At 37.9% G+C, this 20,148-nt stretch overlaps 2 protein-coding genes across 4 annotated transcripts; both read right to left on the bottom strand.

Moving 5' to 3' along the window:
- Positions 1 to 1,696: 1,696 nt before the first annotated feature.
- hmgn2 (high mobility group nucleosomal binding domain 2) lies at positions 1,697 to 4,747 on the bottom strand. The gene is made up of 6 exons (XM_036558753.1): positions 4,577 to 4,747; positions 3,384 to 3,419; positions 3,211 to 3,240; positions 3,032 to 3,082; positions 2,660 to 2,719; positions 1,697 to 2,338 (listed from the first exon to the last, which is right to left on the bottom strand). Exons 1-6 carry the CDS (start codon positions 4,589 to 4,591, stop codon positions 2,303 to 2,305), a joined length of 228 nt encoding a protein of 75 aa, XP_036414646.1. The 5' UTR covers positions 4,592 to 4,747; the 3' UTR covers positions 1,697 to 2,302.
- A 1,273-nt stretch (positions 4,748 to 6,020) lies between these two features.
- On the bottom strand, positions 6,021 to 19,530 carry dhdds (dehydrodolichyl diphosphate synthase). Of its 3 annotated transcripts, none has more exons than XM_036558848.1 (9): positions 19,436 to 19,530; positions 17,622 to 17,697; positions 15,431 to 15,547; positions 13,432 to 13,574; positions 12,005 to 12,121; positions 10,790 to 10,891; positions 10,090 to 10,204; positions 9,472 to 9,579; positions 6,021 to 7,972 (listed from the first exon to the last, which is right to left on the bottom strand). In XM_036558848.1, the coding sequence occupies exons 2-9, from the start codon at positions 17,682 to 17,684 to the stop codon at positions 7,730 to 7,732; spliced, it is 1,008 nt and encodes a 335-aa protein (XP_036414741.1). In that variant the 5' UTR covers positions 17,685 to 17,697; positions 19,436 to 19,530; the 3' UTR covers positions 6,021 to 7,729. The 3 variants fall into 3 exon arrangements, with proteins under 3 accessions (XP_036414741.1, XP_036414742.1, XP_036414743.1); XM_036558849.1 differs by having other exon boundaries at positions 19,484 to 19,528; XM_036558850.1 differs by having other exon boundaries at positions 19,499 to 19,518.
- Between the last annotated feature and the right edge of the window lie 618 nt (positions 19,531 to 20,148).

Here is a 20,148-nt window from a genome sequence, read left to right as displayed (position 1 = left end):
GTGCTTTATGAGCTCTGACTCTTAAGGTTACTTACAGGAAAGGCCACTTGCATTATATTTAGTGCAAGAGTTTTATGTTCAATAACCTTTTTCTCTTTGACTGAAGACATTAAATGTGTGATTTACTCATTTTCTATTATAGTTTAATAGGTGATGAACACATGACGGCTTTGATTCTTCATTGGGAGAGTCCAGTGTGCTCTACTTACTTGAATAGGCCACAAGACTGTATTTTGCTTTGAATCCATCCTGTACGCACTGGATTTTTTTAGGACACGTCACTGATGATGATGTATGGTTTTAGGTTCTGAATCAGTTTTGCACTTTGTTGTTTCACTGTAGTTAATCAGATTCATAGATTATGGATACCAAGACTGGATATAACAGCAAATGAAAAACCTATAATCACAGTGGGCCAGCTTGGCCAGCATGGAATAGAACATAAAACTAATTTCACTAATCTTTCTTATTGTTTGCAAGTGATTTTCTTGGAGGAGTAATTTTTCTTTATGATGTGCAAAGGAGAGCAGTTTATTTGCTTTCCCATCACTGCACATAAATTAAAATAAGGTATTCTTTGATAAATAGATAAATAAGTCACAAAACATACAAGGCAAGTGTCCAGAGCTATCTCGACTTTTTTGTCCTGAATTTGATGGAATTTCGCTCTGCTGTAAAAGTCCTAAACTGAATGCGAAGAGCTCCCTCTGCTGGTCAAGAGCCTGAACTGGTGTAATAATGAGTATTTAAGGCGTTGGTCGCTAGTAGTGCAGTATTTTGTGTTCTACTGCCCTCTAGTGGGCTGTTAGCAAAACTACAACCGCCATTAAGCAACTGTGGAACTTGGCATAATGGTAGACTGTTTTGCTAACGCTAACAAAACCCCATGTTCTTCACATTTTAGTATTTTCTCCCTCTAAAACACCAACTTAATGGCTACCTGAGCTGAGCTGTGTTGAATCATACATATTAGAATAGTGAGAACACACTTTTTTAAGGCCAAAGGAGCTTCCACACTGACAAAATGTGGCATCTATCATAGTAAATGCAACCATGCAGTATTAACAATTGATGAAAATATAGTTTGACAATTAAAAGATAGATAAACAATCATTTTGTTTTGAGAAATAAAATGTGTTGAGATTGTTTCATTCATGAAAATTGCACTTATTTATTATCCATCCATCTGTATGCGCTCTTTTGTTATTGTTTAGTGTTAATATTATGTTTAAAGCAATCAAAATATCCTGTTATATGACCTTAGAAAGTAATATAACTACTGAATACCAATTTTTTTGAGTGGAACCCATTCTAGAACAAGGTTTAAAATTATGCCAGTTAAGTAGAAAATGGTAATGTCTTATGTGTTGACTTCGTTTAAAAATTAAATAATTGACCCCCACCCCCCAATTTTTCTTTATTCTGCAGATGCCTACAGCATACCATTCTCCTGGAGTAAGCAACATGCTCAACAGCAGAGTATAACAAACTAGTTCTCCAGCCCAGCCTAAACATCTCAGCTTATTCAGCTTCAATACACGTGATAAGAATCACTGGCTCATCGTCCAGTGCTTCGAAAGTGAAATTCAGGAGCGTTGCAGATGTCCTCCAGACTTATCAACATATAACTGCATTTACATTATTTTCCCCTCCGGTTTATGCATTTTAAAATCAATTAACATGAATGCTGAACAGATGGGATTCTTTTGAAATTTTTATTTATTCAAAACCATTTAGAACAAGTAATTTTAGGAGTCACAAAACATCCTTCCAATATTGGAGCGTATAACTTAATAAAAACGACATTATAACAGTTTGAAGAAAATTGTTACTTCCATATTGCAAATTTAATCATGGTCGATTTCCTACATGAAATTTAGCCATCATTTCGTTTTAACTGCGTTAATAAGAACATAATGCAAAAATTAAAACAGTATTGTTGTAAGTACACAAATAAAAAAAAAGAAGAAGAAGGAAGAAAAAAAAGGAAACTTCTTTCCCAAAATATTTTAAAAACACACAATAGCTGCCTTATGAGAATGTTTGGTGTTTAAAATATGTTTTAAAAACCCAAATCCCAAAATGTAGGAAACATTCAGGAGTTTATCAACCAATTTAGCCAGGGAAATCATTTTGGCAAGGTATGGGCGGCTTCGTTAATGACTGGGGGCGTAAATGGATATGAAAGCGAACAACAATTAAACTATAAACGATATTCTTAATATAAAACTTGGTAAAAAATAGTTATTTCAAACTGTACAGTCACCAAGTACACAGAAGAATTAAACAATTCATTTGCTTCTCATTTGGCGTCTCCGGTGGCTTCGACCTTTTGCGCCTGAAAGAAAGAGACGAGAGGAATGATCACAACGTTAGGCACTGTATATTAACAAATTTAACACTAACTTTAACTCTAACGGCTATGCATTAGTGTGGATTACAGTGTCAAAATGCTGAAGCAGCCAAGGTACACAAAAGCTATCTTGGTTCCAGTTAGTAAAATCTTATTTTCCTGATGCTAATGGGACTATAAATAACTTATTTATTGAATTAGCAATAATCTCAGAGTACTAACTGCTTTCACTGTAAGAGTCTGAATCGTGATGAGCACATTTACACTGTGAAGTTTGGCAATCATGGCCTGATGTCATCAACATACCTGGTCTGCCTTGGCATCTCCATTTTCAGCAGGGTTGGCCTTCTTCCCTTTAGCTGCTTTCTGCAAGTTCAATACATACATAATATATCGGAATTACAACAATTATCAATCAGACTTAATCATTTTCTGATTGCTTTAGATGTAGTTTACCATTACAAAAATGAAGAACCCCAGTAGAAATGTAAACGTAAGTTTAATCTCTTAACAAGAGTTATAAATGCGTTTACAAAGTTATGTGCCTTTTCTTCAGCAATCATTTAAAACAATCACACAACTATCATCTTAATTACTGAAATGCTTTATTCTTATTTATTTTTCATTAATTGTTGAGCTAAATGTAATAGACAAATTAAATTTATTATCATTTATTACCTTTGGGGCAGCCTTCTTGGGCTTTGGGGCTGGTTTCGGAGGGGCTGGTCTCTATATAAATAATGCACAGGTGATAAATAAATTAGCAAACATGCCAAAAATAGCCTAAGCAAGGCTCAACTAAGATTAGCAATTACAACAATTGTTATTCTAAAAAGATTAAATGTTAAGTGACATACAGCAGACAGTCTTGCAGAGCGTCTTGTTGGCTGCAAAACAAAGAGACGTAGAATAAAATGCATAACCGCTCACTTTGCAACAGTTAATCACATCAAATCGTTATGAAAACATGATTTCTGGGTAATATCAACGTTCTGGCTAATAAAAAAACAAACAAAAAATCTGAACTCACCTCCTCCTTGCCTTTGGCAGCTTTGTCTCCGTCAGCCTGTGTGTGAAACAATAGTAATGTTAGTTTTATTATTCAGATTTATAGAAATATAACCAAAAAATCAAAACAGCTTCGTAAAATAAATTATTCATAACAGCTGCGCCGATGAAAAGCACGATTTTCGCGGCTTTTTTTGTTGTTTTCTGCTCGCTCGTTGCTCCGAGTCTCGTTTCCCGCGCTTATTCAAATTCAAATTCAAATTCTAGGGCGCGCGCGGCCGCCCTTGCCGCTTCCTTTCCTTTCGTCCTCGAGTCCAGCAGCGCGCGCGCCACAAGCTTAAACCGTCGAAATTTCAAATTTGAGATAGGAATTTTGAATTTGTGCGCGTGATTCGGCCGGATTTATTTGTATTCACGTCATTTTCTGCACAACACTGCAAAAATACTGAGCCGAAATATGTATTTTCAAAGCAACAAAAGGCTGCAGTCTTCTCTGCCATTGGAGGCAGGTGTTCAGTAAACACGACAGCAAGAACAGCAAATGGTATTTTACAGCAAATAGTAACCCAACGTTAACGTTTAATACAACTTCTTACAACGCAGCGACCGTTTTTAGCCACAATTATTAAAAAATATATCACAATCCTAAGAATTTGGGTCATTATTTGTGCTTTTATGAGATAAAATCCACCAGAGCAGCCTCAAAAAAAGATGGGGGTCGAGCTGACAGTTGGAGAAGAAGTCGACGACGGAGGAATTGCGAAGCTGTTCGAATTTGCCCGTTCCACCTTAAATGGCGCAGCAGTTACATTCAGGCGCCTGAAGATCCAGAATGTAACTGCTGCGGTATTTAAGGTGGAACGGGAAAATTCGAACAAGAAGCCAACTTCAGGAGGAATTAGCGTTAGTAAAACTCCACATCAGGTTAAATATGCACATTAGAGGGCGTTTTTCTGCATCTTTAGCTCCTTTCGTACTCTCATAAACGGTAAAAAAGCGAAACATTTACGAGGCTGTTTACATTTTTTTACACGACTCAACGTCACAGGATGACAGCAGCGGAGGAGCTGAGCTGACAGCTTTGTCTGAAAACACGGTCGGAGCGCCATTGGAGCGAAAAAACAACAACACACGTCCACGAAAAAGTGTCGAAAAAGCATCAATATTATTGCTGTTTTTTAAAAGGGTGTAAAATATGTAAGTGCACGGCCTTACCTTTCTTTTAGGCATCTTGGCTTTTCAAAAAAAAGCGTGGAAAAATGAGGGGGAAAAAGCGGCTAAATAAGGTTCTGCAGCGTCGTGCTCACCACACAAAGCTTCAATACAATAACGGCCGAATGTTTATTTAGTTTTTATATTGAAATATAAGATAGAAACCGGTTTAAACCAGATCTTACATTTCGAGCTCGGCTATTGGCTGCGGCCGCGGTCACGTGATTTGGGCGTTGCTTTACATTTTAAAGAGACATGGAGCCGAAAACCGGACTCGCCGACAGAGGGCGCTCTTGTAGCTTCGTTCAGTTCAGTTCGAGTCACTTTGGCCTTTTGTATCAGGGGTGTCAAACGCGACCACCAAAAGGCGCCATATTAAAAATCTCAACAAATCTGTGGACCAGAGAACGCCTGTGTTTCTGTTGTATTTATTAAATTATATTTTGTTATGACCCGAGCTACAATTGTTTATTTATAATACGCAAAAACGTCGAGTCCTGCTAAAAAAGACCATTTTTGCTTTCTGATAGAAAACGGTTTAATGATTTTAAATAGAAACCACTAGCTTCCTGTAGTCCCCCTTAGATCCCGTTAAGAAACAATCAAATGCATTTAAAATCAGCCATTGGTCACCTGTTAAACCATTAGGATCATTTATATTGTGCTATCAACCAAATTAAAAAGCCAAAACACATTACAAAACTAACAGGGCCCAACAGAAACATTTAATGGTTTCTATGTTTATTTTCAGCAGGGAGACCTTAAATGTTGAACTGCAGCTGAAACACACCTACTGTGTTTGGTGGTCTGACTGGTGTGGAATTGTGTAGAATTGTGCAGAACTGAGCTGTAACTGCTGTTCCATAGATTGTTGTTGGGGGAAGATGGTTGGAGCGCACATTATGTTGCAGTGCATGCTGGGGTTTGTAGTGCAGCACATTATGAAACAGTCTAATACTAATAGAAAATCAAAATAACTTAACAGGCTGGATAGGATTGTGCCACAGGCCTTGTCCCTGCTGAAAAAACCCATAGAAACCATTGAGTGTTTCTTAACCCTCCTGTTATGCTGTGGGTCAAATTGACCAGTTTCAAAGTTTAAAAATACAGGAAAAATATTCTTAAGCATTTTTGGAGCAGGAATCCTTTTCCACTTACAAGGGATACAAGTCTTGGTGTTAAACCAACCAATTCTCTTTACTAAAGAACCCTTGAAGAACCATCTTTTTTAAGAGAATAGAAGAGTGCAGGTGTCTACAAACTCTTGCTAATTTGGGCCAGTTTCCCAGACTAGTCTTACACTAAATTGCAGTGCTAAATGGTGTATCACCAATGGGAAATCAGCCTAGGTTTGGGCTTAATCCAGGTCTATGAAACTGGCCCACAGTGTAATTACACACTGTCAATCAGAGTGAGTAGCAGTGAGACTAAAAAGGTAGTCACATTCTTGATATTGATCACTTTATTTTCTAAATCATCTGTCTTTATGTATACATATTGTCACAGTAACATTAAGTGATCAGTGTCCACTCTTTAGCCCTTTGAGGATTATGGCATTCAATCATATTCTGAATGTCTCGTCAACCACATATAGTCATCTGCTACACTCTAGAGCCACACATTCCAAAATCTCCACACCTCAAAGGGTTAAAAATCAACATTTTTAATTGGCAGAGATCATTTCACATGTTGAGCAGTGTACTGTGAAATGCTTTCAGTCCAGAACAGTCATTAAGACAACAAGTATAAATAGTCCACTGCCCCATAAAACGGGGGCACGTCCTTCTCATCTGAACTATATACAAATTATTAGATATAAAAACCTTTTAACGTTCACGGTTTCAGAGCCTTATCTGTTTACGGCAGTCCTGGCTTGATCGAGAAGCCGCCCTGGACAGTAATAGTGGAACTCCAGGACTGAACAGTGGTTCCAAATTCTGGTCCTGGAATGCCCCTGACCTGCACATTATGGTGCCTTTTCCCTGCTCTCAAACACCGGATTTGGCCAGATTTGTAAATGTTTGCCAAAGTTAACTACAAAATTAAATTAAGATCAATACTAAATACTCTAATTTAGTCATAACTATGCTCCTCAATGTAAATATGCCTAAATATGACTAAAGAGCACCATTTGAATTGCTATGACACCTACATAAGCCTTTCAAGACTGACAAACCTACATAAACTTTTATGAAGGCTTATTCCAACTAACTTTAAAAGGCTGCTTTTGTCCATTTTAGTGTTGTTTCACCTCAGCCAGTGTTATAACAAGTGCCACTTGATGGAATAAGCCTAATAAACGTCTACGTAGGTTTACACTGTTGCGTTCAAATTATTTATTTGGTACTTCTTATATAGCCTACTGATTATAGTCGATCTTAGATGATGTGAGACATTTTGGAAGGATAAAAAACAACCAGATGTTCAAAAATCTTTTGTCAACAAAACCTGAAAATGATGGTAAGTCATGTATTATGAGATTAAGAACATATATAAGTTAAAATTCCTAAGTTAAATTTCTTAAGACAGTTTCATGAATCTTCATGAACCAACTAACCAGCTACAATTCTAAAAATGAAGTTGCCCAAGGGGTTCTTACGGAACGTCTCACAAGAACCGCTTTTGGTTCCCCAAAAGAACCTTGCGATGGGTAAACCATTGTTTTAAATATGTTGGTGTGAATGAAGTTCCTTGAACCTCTTGAACTGTAAACGTTCTGGACTACACTCTTAAAAAAGGTGCCACAAAGTGTTCTTTGAGCAATGCCAAAAAACAACCACTTTTGGTTCTACCTAGAGAAATGTTGGAATAAGAGTGAGTGTGATGAATCTTAACCTAAAAGTTCTATACCAATTTAAGAACTCTTCATAGAACTTATGTTTTGTGGAGACTCCTTATACGTGAAAGATTGTTCACACTTCATAAATGGTTCTTTAAAAACCATCCAATGAAAGGTCCTTTAGTGAACCAAAATTGGTTCTTCTATGGACTACATTTAAAGGTTTATCCTAGAGCTGCATGTCCAAGGCATCTTTATTTTTAAGAGTCTAATAATCAAGCCTTTCATGAGTGGGTGTGTTAGAGCAGGAAAGATGCTAAAATGAGCACAGCAGAGGAACCCTAGGACCAGAACCGCTGCCTTAGGAGAACAGAGGCCTAAGCCACAACTGTTGGACTGCTCAAATGTTCGAAGAAAGTGTCTCTTTTCTGCTGCAGAGCGCAGAGGAAGCGTTGCACTCTCTCCTCCCGGCTTTTGGCATAGCTCAGCAGCTCGGTCTGTCGGGCACGAACGTCCATGGGCTTTCCGTTGCCTCGATGCTGGAGCTGTTCAGCCACACACAAGCGGTCCGCCTCCAGCTGGTGTATGGCCTGGCCCTCTTTGTGCACCTCCTGAGCTTTCTACAACACAGTTAAGACAAGCAGATACTTTAAAATTGGGTTCAATGAGTCAAAAACAGACTGTGCCAGACTCTGGTCTTCAGTTCTCAAACCCTGATCTAGATATATTCTAGCAGTTAATTCTCTCTCACAAACTGAAATCTCAAATTTCACCACAATTCGATTCAATTTGATGCAGCTAATGTCAGAGGAACAGAAAGCCAAAATTAAACCTGTTCTCTGGTGTCTGGAGCCTCTGAAGCAGGCTCCTCTCTCCTAGTTAACTGAGCATAGCTGAAGAGATCTGAACACCCCAATGCAGGTTTGGTTCAACTAACTGGTGCTCTGCTATCACAAATATAGATGATAAAACTTACAACAGCGAGAGTAAAGTCGAAAAAAGAAACCATAACCGGTGTCACAAGTCCAGACCAGCATGAAATGGCCCAGTACAGCCTTGAGGACCATTTGGCTCAAAAGTGGAAAAGTGGCCTTAGACTCATCCTTCCTATTTTCTCTGTCTTTTCTCATTGAGGGCTCTCCTTTAGTCATTTTAGATGCACATGTGATGCAGCTGAGGTGAGTTTGGGTAGCTGTTTGAATGTTTGTGAATGTGAGTGTCTGTTTGAATGGGAGCATAATGTCAGTGAGAGCTTTTAAAGGCAGCTTTTGTTGGGAGGACGCAGCTGTGACTGGTTTTATGATCGGAAGAAGGTAAAGTGGCAGTAGGTGCAAAAAATAAATAGTGGACTAATTAAATACTGACAGGTTTGATGCTACACTTAGTCTTGGGGGCTTCTGCGTGATTTTCTGTTAAATGTTTCCTTCCGATGCTGAAAAATGAATAACTTGTACTTAATGCTCATTTTGACAAGAAATCAAATAAATGAAAAGATGCTCTCTCTTTGCACATTACTGTATCTTGCTGAATATTCTTAGAAGAAAATATCATATCCGATTTTAAAGTGCCATGTTTTTACAACCATGAGGCACCTAGGAACCAATCACATACCAATTGAAAGAGGTCATAGAGTTTCTGACTGTCACTGGAAGATGGCTCCCTTCAGTTTGTGAGGAGATGGCAACCCCTGCAGAAAGCGTTTTGCGTTCTCCACTTCAATAAGAGTGAATCAGTCATAACTGTGCAACGTGATTTTCGTCGGCAGTGAACCTCCAACAGCTCAGAGCATTCGTTGTTGGTTCCACAACACTGGATGATCTCCGAAATCGCATTGGAAGAGCCGTGAGTACAGTGACACCCCACATGCTCAATTGAGTATGGGATGAATTTGACTATGGTGTTGATGTTGTCCGTGCAGCTGAAGGAGGTCATATCGAGCACTTGTAAAACTACATAATAAACTTTTTGCTCACTTAAACCATTTACAATTCACTGCATTGTTCTGTAATGATTCACAAGTGAAATAAATCATTTTAAAATCGGATGCATCTTTTTGAATCACGCTGTATCATAATCAACTTTTGATGCAACTTTGATGTCACAGGATGTCATGACATACCTGAAGAGAGCGATAATTCTGCTGGTACTGTAAAATAGCCTCACAGAGGTTCCAGAAAGAGTATTCCGGCCACAGGATGGACTGGAACACTAGGCAAGAGTGAGAGGTCTGTGGAACACACAACAATGAAAGACTACAAATCAATCACTGTCAGTGACCAACAGTAGAATGTACAGAATGTTACTGAAGCATCCTCATTCTTCTCAAATCACTGTAGAAATCAAGTCATGCAAGAATGGAATGTCACAGAACTGACATTTCTGCTTGTGACAAAACTTTATTAACTGGTCATCGAAGAACAGCATCTAAGAACCAAACGCTACAATTTCACTAAAAGATCTGAAAAAAAGCTTCCATTACCTGGCAGATACTGAATAAGCCTGTAAATCACACAATTTCTACAGAAATATAAACAAAAAGTCATTCAGAGTGGCTTAGTGTGAAATGCTCCATTCTAGAGAAACTGGCAGTGTCAGAATTGTTCACAGTGGTGGTGATAGGAATCAGACATCTGAAGAGCTTAATGCTTCTAAAAGCATTTTCATTTTCATAATACGTGTTCAGAAATTGTATTCCAACGCAAGCAAAGTTCTTTTAGGCCTCCGTGAGTTTTCGTACCTGCCACAGCAGAAAGTCACTGAGTCGCACCTCGCCGGACGTGCGGATGAGCAGGTCGGGGTTTGGAGAGTTGCTGGTGTACAAGCACTCATTCAACAGCGCTTCTGACACATCACTAAAATACATACATAAATGCACTGTGATTAATTGCAACATTTCACAGTATGTCTCACAGTACATATAAAGTGCACTGTTGGATCGATAATGTGACATAAATATAGATTGGCCTGCATTATTTTGATCACAATAAGTCACTTTTGTTGGATTGCATGAATACCTTCATGAAAACACAGACACAACCTCAATCAAAGATGTGATTGTTCAGAATGCTCAGAACTATGGGTGGGTGATATGATAAAAATATTACATCATGGTACTGAAAGAAATTTTCACAAAACATGATTACAATATTCTGACACACAGACACAAGGCACTAGTAGTGCCGGATTTTAATTCAGACATTAAAATCTCTGAGTAGAATGGTTTTTATTCAATGTTTTACAAAACAGTACTGAATATTGAATAAATTAAAGCATACTGTCTATAACTGTGACTGGTTACTGACCATATGCATATTACAGGGTCATATGCATTTTCTTTAGAACAATATCAATACTGCAGAGGCCAACATCGCAATAACAATTAACGAACGATATATTGTGCAGCAAGTTCTGCAGCAACATTCTGGTCAATCAGTTACCTAGACTTTATCAGGCCTTGCTCGACTCCCCAGGCCATCTCTTTGACAGCGTTGGCGATTTCATGTCTTGATGTATATGCAAAGCACACGTTCAGAAAACATCTGGCAACCGAAACAGACAAAACAGAACACCATGAAGTTGGAAATGTAGCTCCTGCAGCTGAAGATGTTGAAGGAATAATTCAGCAAAAAAGAAAAATCAGTATTATGTTACATAGTAAATAACATATATTATGCTGTTTAATTGTAAATCTTAAAATTTGTCTCTTACCTCCATTACCCCAAATGTGGCTGATCAACCAAGACATGTTTGGTGTCTGAAGTCTGCTTCTTTAGTTTTGCACTGGCTAATGTAGCTAACAAGTAATAGAGGCTTATGTACACCAGTTAGCACAGTGGGAACACTATGCCCACTTTGTCACATGCTAGTTGTTATCTCACACTTACCCATGTCATTTCTGACACTGTACGACATACTGTTACTATAAAAGGGGGCAGTTGAGGCAAATTTCGGACACTTTGATTCTTTTGGAGGTTTCAAAACGCAGTGTATCTACATCATCATGTTCTAGATTCAGCTCTATCTAATCATGAGTCTTTGTGCCCCCTGCAGCTTCTGTATAAAATAGCTCTGATTATATGTGACTTTTTCTTGCGAAACTCTACTGAGGTTTCAGTTTATAGAACAAATTCTCAGACGTGGTGTGAACAGACTAAGCTTTTTACACTCCTATAAACAAATAACAAACATTCAAAGACAAGTATATAATGTATGGAAGTAAGATTGACTGTGTTGTGCTTTCAACTGAGCTGAGCATATAAACATCCTGATATTGTTAGCCTACATGACATCAGGTCATGTGCAAAACTTGGACATTTTGAATCAGATCGGCACAACAGATTCATTTTGAATGATTTGGAATGAGCATCACTATAAGCTCTCATTACTTGTTAGCTACATTAGCCAGTGCAAAACTAAAGAAGCAAACTTCAGACACCAAACATGACATGGCTGATTGACATCATTGTGCATTGATTTTTTTTACTAAACTATCACTTTAAAGAAGTAGTTTGTCCAAAAATGTGTCTTACAGTGAGTAAAGCCGGCAGTAAGGCTCTCCTTCACATAAAGCTCACTGACCCTGCGAGCTTTCTTTCACAGTTGCATTTTGCAAGTGCTAAACTCTGATGAGAGAAAAACAGTGGCTTTCTTACCTGTTATGTGCTCTTGTTGCCACCACAGCTTTAGCGATGAGCCGCTGGAGATCTTCCGGCAGTAGTGTGAGGTCTCCCAGCACCCGGATACAGACGCCATGCTTCTCAAGATTCTCTCTTGAATCAAACACACAAAACGAGTCACTTGTACAGATCTATACATCAACTTACACAATCTAATTGGCTGAAAAGCATTCTTCAGGTATTACAGCACGTTTTTCCACTATACCCTTATCACTCTGCTGACCACAGATGTTAAGTACAGTCATATGCAAAAGTTTGGATGCTCTGGTGAAACAACATGCTTTGTTGATTTTCTAAATGAAGCTAAGTGAACACATCCTCTATAGAGAACACACTTCTGCACATTTTAATGCACAATTAATGTTTATTTACTGAATACAACATATGGAAAGGAAAAAAGGGAAATAAATAGAAATTACGCACTAACATTTGCAGATAAATGTCATAGGTAAGCATGTTCTCTGTAGAAGATGAGTTCACTTATTTTGTACTTAGGAAATCGACAAAACATGTAATTTTCAAATGTTTGCATACAACTGTAACAAGAATGATATCTTTTCCTCTATGCTGCTGCTAACTGTTAATTGTACTTATATAAAAACATAAAGATGGATGTTTTAGAAAAGATAAAATGGTCTGATTTGCCCTTGAGCTGTACATAGTGAGTACTGCTAGCTGTGTTATGTGCCAGAGCTTCCATATTACCATAGGACAAAACAGTGTTACATCTCAACTGCAAAGAACCTACTGCTGGGTGGATAACTGGTAGCGCTACACTGATAGATCAGAATTTTGTACTAGTTATTTGTAACACTTCTTTGGCCAAGATATTAGAAAAACAGAATAAATTTGGATAAAATATCAATATATTCAGTTACTGTATATGTCTAAATTTCCACAGCTGGACAAACTAAATGCTCCTAATGTTGCTGTTCATATTAGCAAGCCTGTAACTCCTGAAGCTGTTATGGTCTAAGCTGCTTGCTAAATTCTTACTCTGATAGCTTGATAACTTCATCATTAACAGGACTGTGCATTGACATATAATCCTAAACATGCACCAGCCACATAATGCAGAGTATAATTTAAAAAACCACATTAAAAGCATCTTATATGATGCTAATTTCCATAGCACCTCTGTGAGAATTGCCATGTTAAAGGTCTGTGTACTCACTTTCCCTCACTGGGATTTATACTATTAATAGCAGCTCTACTGGCTTTTGCAAGCTGGAAAATTGGAAAAACTTGCTAATGTTTCAGTTCAGTTTGTTCTGTATATTTAAAGTTATGTAAAAATAGCTGCCCGCATGCTGACTGGATGCAAGGATTGCCAACCTTGTTTAGAAACATTCTGATTGGGTCTACAAACACAACGTTTTTGAGCTGCTGCCAGTGTCACTCACTGTTCGTCCAGCAGACGGAGGAACTTCTCTTTAGCCAGCTCCATCAGGCCATCCACTTCTTCTTTAGAGCGCTTGAAGTTTTCTATGCTGAAGGCGTACACTGTCACCTCACGGATGTCCAAATTCAGACACCAACGTAGCGTCTAAAAGGTCAAACAGCACAGCGCGTTAATAAAAATATCTAAAATGAGAGATTAGGGACTCAAAACAATCACACCCTGGGAATTTTTTGTAGCAGTGCCTTTAGGACTACTGTATGTAAAGGAGCTCTGTTGTAACTCCTTATAACTTTAGCATGAATGAATGAAGCTAAACTGCTGTGGGCTGAACATGTGGGTAAATGTAAATGTGTTGGCTTTCATGCCATCACAAAACCAGTGAGATCAAAATGGGCTGATTTCGCAGCTTAGTTTCCACATATGGACTGTATGGACTGAGAAGTGAACGATAAAACCTTAACAACATTTACACACTCCTTCAAACTCTTATTTCAAAAAAGCAATGAAAATTCAGTTTTCCATGACATGGGCCCTTTAACACTACTGAAAATGCCCAGAAAAGTGGACGACGTGTATTTTTTGGAAAAGAAGATTTGAATGCATAATTCCAAACATTCCAATTTTACTGCATTTGTAAAATGTTATACATGCAAAACAGCGGTGTACAAGCATCTAAAAGTGGTGATTTAGTGCACCAATTTTACAATATTAACCACTTATAATAGATTATGATAATATTCAATGAAGTATGCATGCATTTCTTGGCCAATATAAAATTCCTGGACTATTCTGACACATAAACATTATGTTTAAAATATACATAAATATTGCTACTGTATAAATAGTTCCTCAAGTCACATTTGTGTATTCACTACTGAAGTAGAGGAGGGAGATATGGAAATAATTATTAATATTAATATATACATCAAGAAATTTTCATGATATACAATGTCACAGTACTTATCAGCTAGAACAGTATAAAAAATAGCCAGCAGTGCTACATTTAAAAAAATACTGTCAAATTATAAATACAACAATTTTAATACACTTTTTTCAAATAATGTGTTGCGCTAAATCCACTTAAACAGGACTAATTTTGCTCTCTTTATAATGAAACATGATGATGATATCTACAATATGTTCAGTATTGTATTGTGACATTTATCACAATAACGATAAATACTATCATAATGCTAAGACCTATTCTGAACTGTTACAAAATAATCTAAACAAATCTAAGTGTGGTGAAATCTGAGATTCAGTGAATCATTTCCACCCGCCCTGAAGTCTTGATCCTAACTATATCCACGCAAGTAGCAAAACTGCTTTTAGATACTGTAATGGCAGAACTAAACCACTAGAGGCCAGTGATGAGCCAAACCATGAAAATGATTCTGGGTGAGTATTTCTGTGCTGATTAAACTTACAAGGCCTGTTTCAAACTATGAACTAATATGTTGTTTTTGGTACAGCTGTTCTTATAGGGCAAATCCACTGTTTTTTCAAAATTTCTGCATGCATAAAAGGTTAAGATATAAAAAGTAATTCTGAGTGGTTTACTGTGAAATGCACAGAATTGTTCACAGTGGTGCTTCTAAAAGCTCCCTCACAGAAAGTTATCTGCTGAAATGGTTATGAATACAATGCATGATGTCTGAGGTATTGTTGAGAAGATTTTGCCCTAAAACATTTTAGGCTACATGCAGAGCATTGTAAGGCAATAAAGTACCCAAACAAGAAAACATATTTTTTCAGATTGATCACTATTTTAACATCATCAGTATTACATATAAAACTCAGAAGACGTGTTGGTTCACTGCTGTTTTTGGATAGTAAATAAAATGGATATTTTTGTGTTCTAGACATGGCGACCCCTGGTTCCTATCACCACCAATGTAAAGAAATCAGAGTTACGTTTCTCTACGCTGAATCATTTCACATCAAACGACTTTGTTTACATCTCAATAACTGAGTTATGGAGAAATAAGTAGCACACTTACTTCCGCCAGTTTGTCAAAACCCTGCATGTGGCCCTTCTGTCTTTCCACATGTGTCTTCCGCGCATAACGTCTATTGCCATCCATAATAAAGGCCACATGCTTGGGCATGGGCCCTGCCTGCAGAAAAGCAAATACATAAGACAGCGAAGACACATATAGAAGAGAACAAAACACAATAAAAGGACAATGTTATCTTATTCAGAGATAAAACGTGCCAAATCAGAATAAAAATCATATTTATTCACTATAAATTAATATGCTTTAGGATTCCACACCTTTCGCACCTTCATTAACTATAAATTCCATGCACAGAATATATACACTATATGATTAAAAGTATCCAGACACTCTTATAATTAGTGAAGCAGGTGTCTATAAACTTTCGGGACATACAGCGCAAGCATAACATGTAGGAAAAGTGCCTAGATTCAGAAATGACAATGGTGATGGCAGTGCAGCGCTAAGAGATGCTGACAAGTTGTGCCTCAGTGCTGTTTCCCAAAAGCATCTTAGCACAAAGATGATTCTTAAATGGTAGAGTGAGCATCACAGTGAACACTCTCTCTCCAGTTAAGATGATCTTAATACTGAGATGCTTTTGGGAAGCTGGGTACAGTTCGATTTAGTAGACAAACTGTTAGCGCACAGGGTGTTTTGTTAGCATGTCGTTCTTTACTCAGCAGACGTTTTGCTGTGCAAAAGTCAGAGACCACCCTTTGTTTATTAAATTTCCAGTCAAAACAGCCTTTGTGTTCAAGTTATTCACTTTTCAGGAGATATGAAAGGATGTGTAGCTGTCAAGAAGCCTCACTGAGAAAAGGAGACAGATAAAAAAAGGAACATTTGAACAACATTCGACATCTAAAACATAAAGTTTTATGGACTGATAAAAACTTGTAAATTTGAGACTACTTGGATCGCGAGAAGCAGAAAATGCAACAAAATGCAACTTCTAAGACTGAACTTTGACAGTGTGCTAACTTGTCTAACACTTAAAAATGTATAACTTGTACTTGAATGTCATTTTAACAGGAAATTCAATAAAGTAAGGATGGTCTCTGACCTTTGTGCAGGACTGTAGCTGTCTACAGCATCAGTTGAGAAAGCAAAGCTCTAATACAGGGGTGCACAACTCCAGTCCTGGAGGGCCAATGTCAAGCCCAGTTTGGCTGTTTCCCTACTCAAACACACCAACTAAACCTGGCAATTAACAATTGAGTTGATTCAGGTGTGTATGAGCAAGCAAATCACCAAATTATGCTGGGCCTCCAGGACCAGAGTTGTGCACCTCTGCTCTGATACATTTGGTTACCTGTGCTGAAAAGACATTTTCTTGGCTGATTAAGACAGATACAACATATTCTGCTTTTCTTGAGAAACTCCTCATTCATGAATTCATGTAAAATCAGATCTACTGTGGATCGCTGTGACAAAAAGAAAAGATGGTTTGTTTTCATGCTCATGGTGAATCTCCTGAGATAGCTGTTCAAACACTAGTATGCATTAACAGGGCAATGTGCCATGGCTTACTTCACCATGAGTACAACAACCTCTCAGACTTGACCAATTCACTTCATTCATCCATGACTTTCTCAACCACAGCTTTCTTCATCTGTGTATTTCTCAAGAAAACTGCAACAACTCAGCATGACCTTATTGACCTTTTTGCTCATTTAAAGGCTGCTTATTAATAGCCCATACAGACAGAAGATAAAACATTACAGTAACCATAAGACTATATAACACAGCCTTGATGTCTCAATATAATAATGTAAACAAGGTCATTCATAGTGGTTTGAACTTAACGAGTCAGAGCTGTTCACAGTGATAGGAACCAGACATCCGAATGGTGAAAGGGTGCATGCAGGGAATTGTAAGGCAATGAAAACTATTTTTTTTTTTCATATAACCTACTTGTGTAGGTTCACTGGTGGTTTTTGATAGTAAATAAAATGGCTATATTTGTGTCGTAGACATCTCAGCCTCTGGTTCCCATCACTACCACTGTCAACAAATTTGAGTTTCTCTACAATGAACTAAATCCCTTGGAATGACTTTGCTTACATCTGAAAGACTGAATTATGCAGACATTTTGACAAAATCAGTGGAATTCCCCTCCAACTCAGACACAGCTGACTCTAAGTAAGTTAGTCACCCTGATAAAAAGCAGCAGGGGAAAAGTTAAAGTTACCTTCAGGATGTTGGCAGAGAGCCTTTCCAGAAGGCTTAGTTCTCCTTCCCGGATCCACGACATCTGAGTGTATAGTCTGAAATGAAAACATTACCTTTAGTTTATTAACTTTTCTGGTAAACATAATATAGTACAGTCTTTAAAAAGATGGCTCTCCAAGGGTTCTTTAGAAAAGACAGTGGTTCTATATAGAACCACAAACACTCAATGAACCTTCTGCATGCTTGTAGGGTTTTTTTTTTTGTATGATGAAATGGTTCTTCAGATAGATAGACAATTTGTTGTATATGGTTCTATATAGCTCCAGAAAGGGTTCTTCTACTGTAACAAGCTTGACGCAGTAACAATAGCAGAATCCTTTCAGGTGCTCCATTGAACCGTTTATGAAAAGTAAAGAAGCATATTCAACACATTCTCCATCAATCTGAAGAAGTATTTCAATGTGCAAGGAACCATTTAAGCATGCAATTTTTTTTTGAGTGTCCATGGTTCTATATAGAAGCATCGTCTTTACTGAAGAACCCAAAAAGGTCCAAAACTATCCTGACAGCTCTTTTAATGAGTGAATTCAGCTGTTTTAAGGTGTACTTCCCGCTGGCAAAGGTGTTCAGTTGTGCACACAGATTAATATCCATAGAAAAGCATTGAACAGCACAAAATCAATGCTCTATGGTCACTATGCTCAATGCCAAGCGCCGGCTAGAGGGGTATAAACCCCACCAGCATTGGAACAGCAATGGAATTGCGTTCTCTGGACTGATGAAGCTCCATCTAATACCTTTGGGATGAGCTGGAGAGATCCAGAGCAGATCATCCAACATCAATACCTGACCTCACTAATGCTCAATCAAATCTTCACAGCAATGTTCCAACATCTACTGTAAAGCCTTCCCAAAAAAGTAGAGGCTGTTACTGCAGCAACAGGGGGCAAACTCCATATTAATGCCCTTCATTTGGACAGATGGTCTAACTGACTTGCCAAGACTTCTGCCTTCAACCCTTAATACTGGCCAAAAAGGCATTTAGTTTGTGTGATAAAGCATTAGTCAAAAGGAAACTCCACCTATTTTTTAAATGGTTAAGATGTGAACAAAGTCATTCAGAGTGGTTTAATGTGAAATGCTCTGCTCTAGAGAAACCAAGTTTTGGCCTAAAACGTCTTGTTAATCCATTTACTTTAATCTATTCATGGCAAAGGGGTATATGCAGGGGGTTGTGAGGCAAAACAGTCCACTGAAATACTTCTTTTTTCAGATTTTCCACTATTTTATCATAAACATTTCATATAAACACTCAGAAGACACATGTAGATTAACTGGTGGGTTTCGGATAGAAAATAAAATGGCTACATTCGTGTTGTAGACCCCTAGTTTATAAGACCACTCTGAATGACTTTGTTTACATCTCACTTAAGCAATTATTTTTTAAAAATCGGCGGAATTCCCCTTTAAGAGCACATACTCACTGGAACTTAATTAAGTTAATCAAGGCTGAATCTCAAATGGTTCCCTGTTCACTACATAGTACACTAGGTTACCCAAGTCAGGAGAAAAATGGCTTTTACACTAAATTAGTGCACTAGACGTCAAACACCGAGGCGTTTGGGATGAAGCCCAATTCAAAACATACAGAATAGCTTAGTTAGTTTGTCAGCCAGACAGATAAACGCCTCATTTGATGAGATATTGCTGGTTAGCTGCCTAGCTAAGCTAGTATTTGTGTGAACAGGCATAAAATACTCGCACCAAAACGTGTAAATAAGCGAAAGGAGCTAAACTAGGTGAATGAAAATAGAGAGTTTCATTCAAACGGACCTCAGTAGGCTCAAGTCACAGATTATATTCCGGTTATAAGACACTCACAGAGCTCCAACTCACAGCCTGCTGTAGAATGACGACCGCTTCCTGTCACAGGATGTGACGTCGGGGTGGGTGGACGTGACTGTTTTCAAAAGCTGAAAAAAATAACATTCAAAATTAAAGAAATTCTGTATTACAACTGTATTAAAGCCAAAAAGAGTTGCTCGCATGCACCCACGGCATACACTGATGTTCAGAAGAACTTGGAGTTGACTTCTTTGCCTGCTTTTTAATTCGAATTTTCCGTTCCACCTTAAATGGTATAGCAGTAACTGTACCATTTAAGGTGGAACGGAAAATTTAAATAAGAAGCTGGCGAACAAGAAGCCAACTTCAGCTTTTGCTGTGTTTATCCTGTCAGTAAAGGAGCAATAGCACAACAAATGACCGCTATTCCAACAAGACAATGCAAGATACCATTTAATTTAAGGGCAATTCCACCGATTTTTCAACATTTCAGCATAATTCAGGGGTTGAGATATAAAATTCCTAATGGTTTGTAATGATCCTTTTCAGCAACGTATGCTGCCTTAGAACACCCTTTAGGTACCCCTCCACCATGAATGGATTAAAATAAATTGGGTTGTAATATGTTTTAGATTAAAACCTTATCACAAAACTGCTGTGAAACAGTGTCTCAAGCATCAGGCAGTGTATTTATAACCATT

This window comes from Colossoma macropomum, unplaced genomic scaffold (genome assembly GCF_904425465.1).
Source record: "Colossoma macropomum unplaced genomic scaffold, Colossoma_macropomum, whole genome shotgun sequence".
NCBI classification, from domain to species: Eukaryota; Metazoa; Chordata; class Actinopteri; order Characiformes; family Serrasalmidae; genus Colossoma; species Colossoma macropomum.
This window is presented reverse-complemented; position numbering and strand designations above follow the sequence as displayed.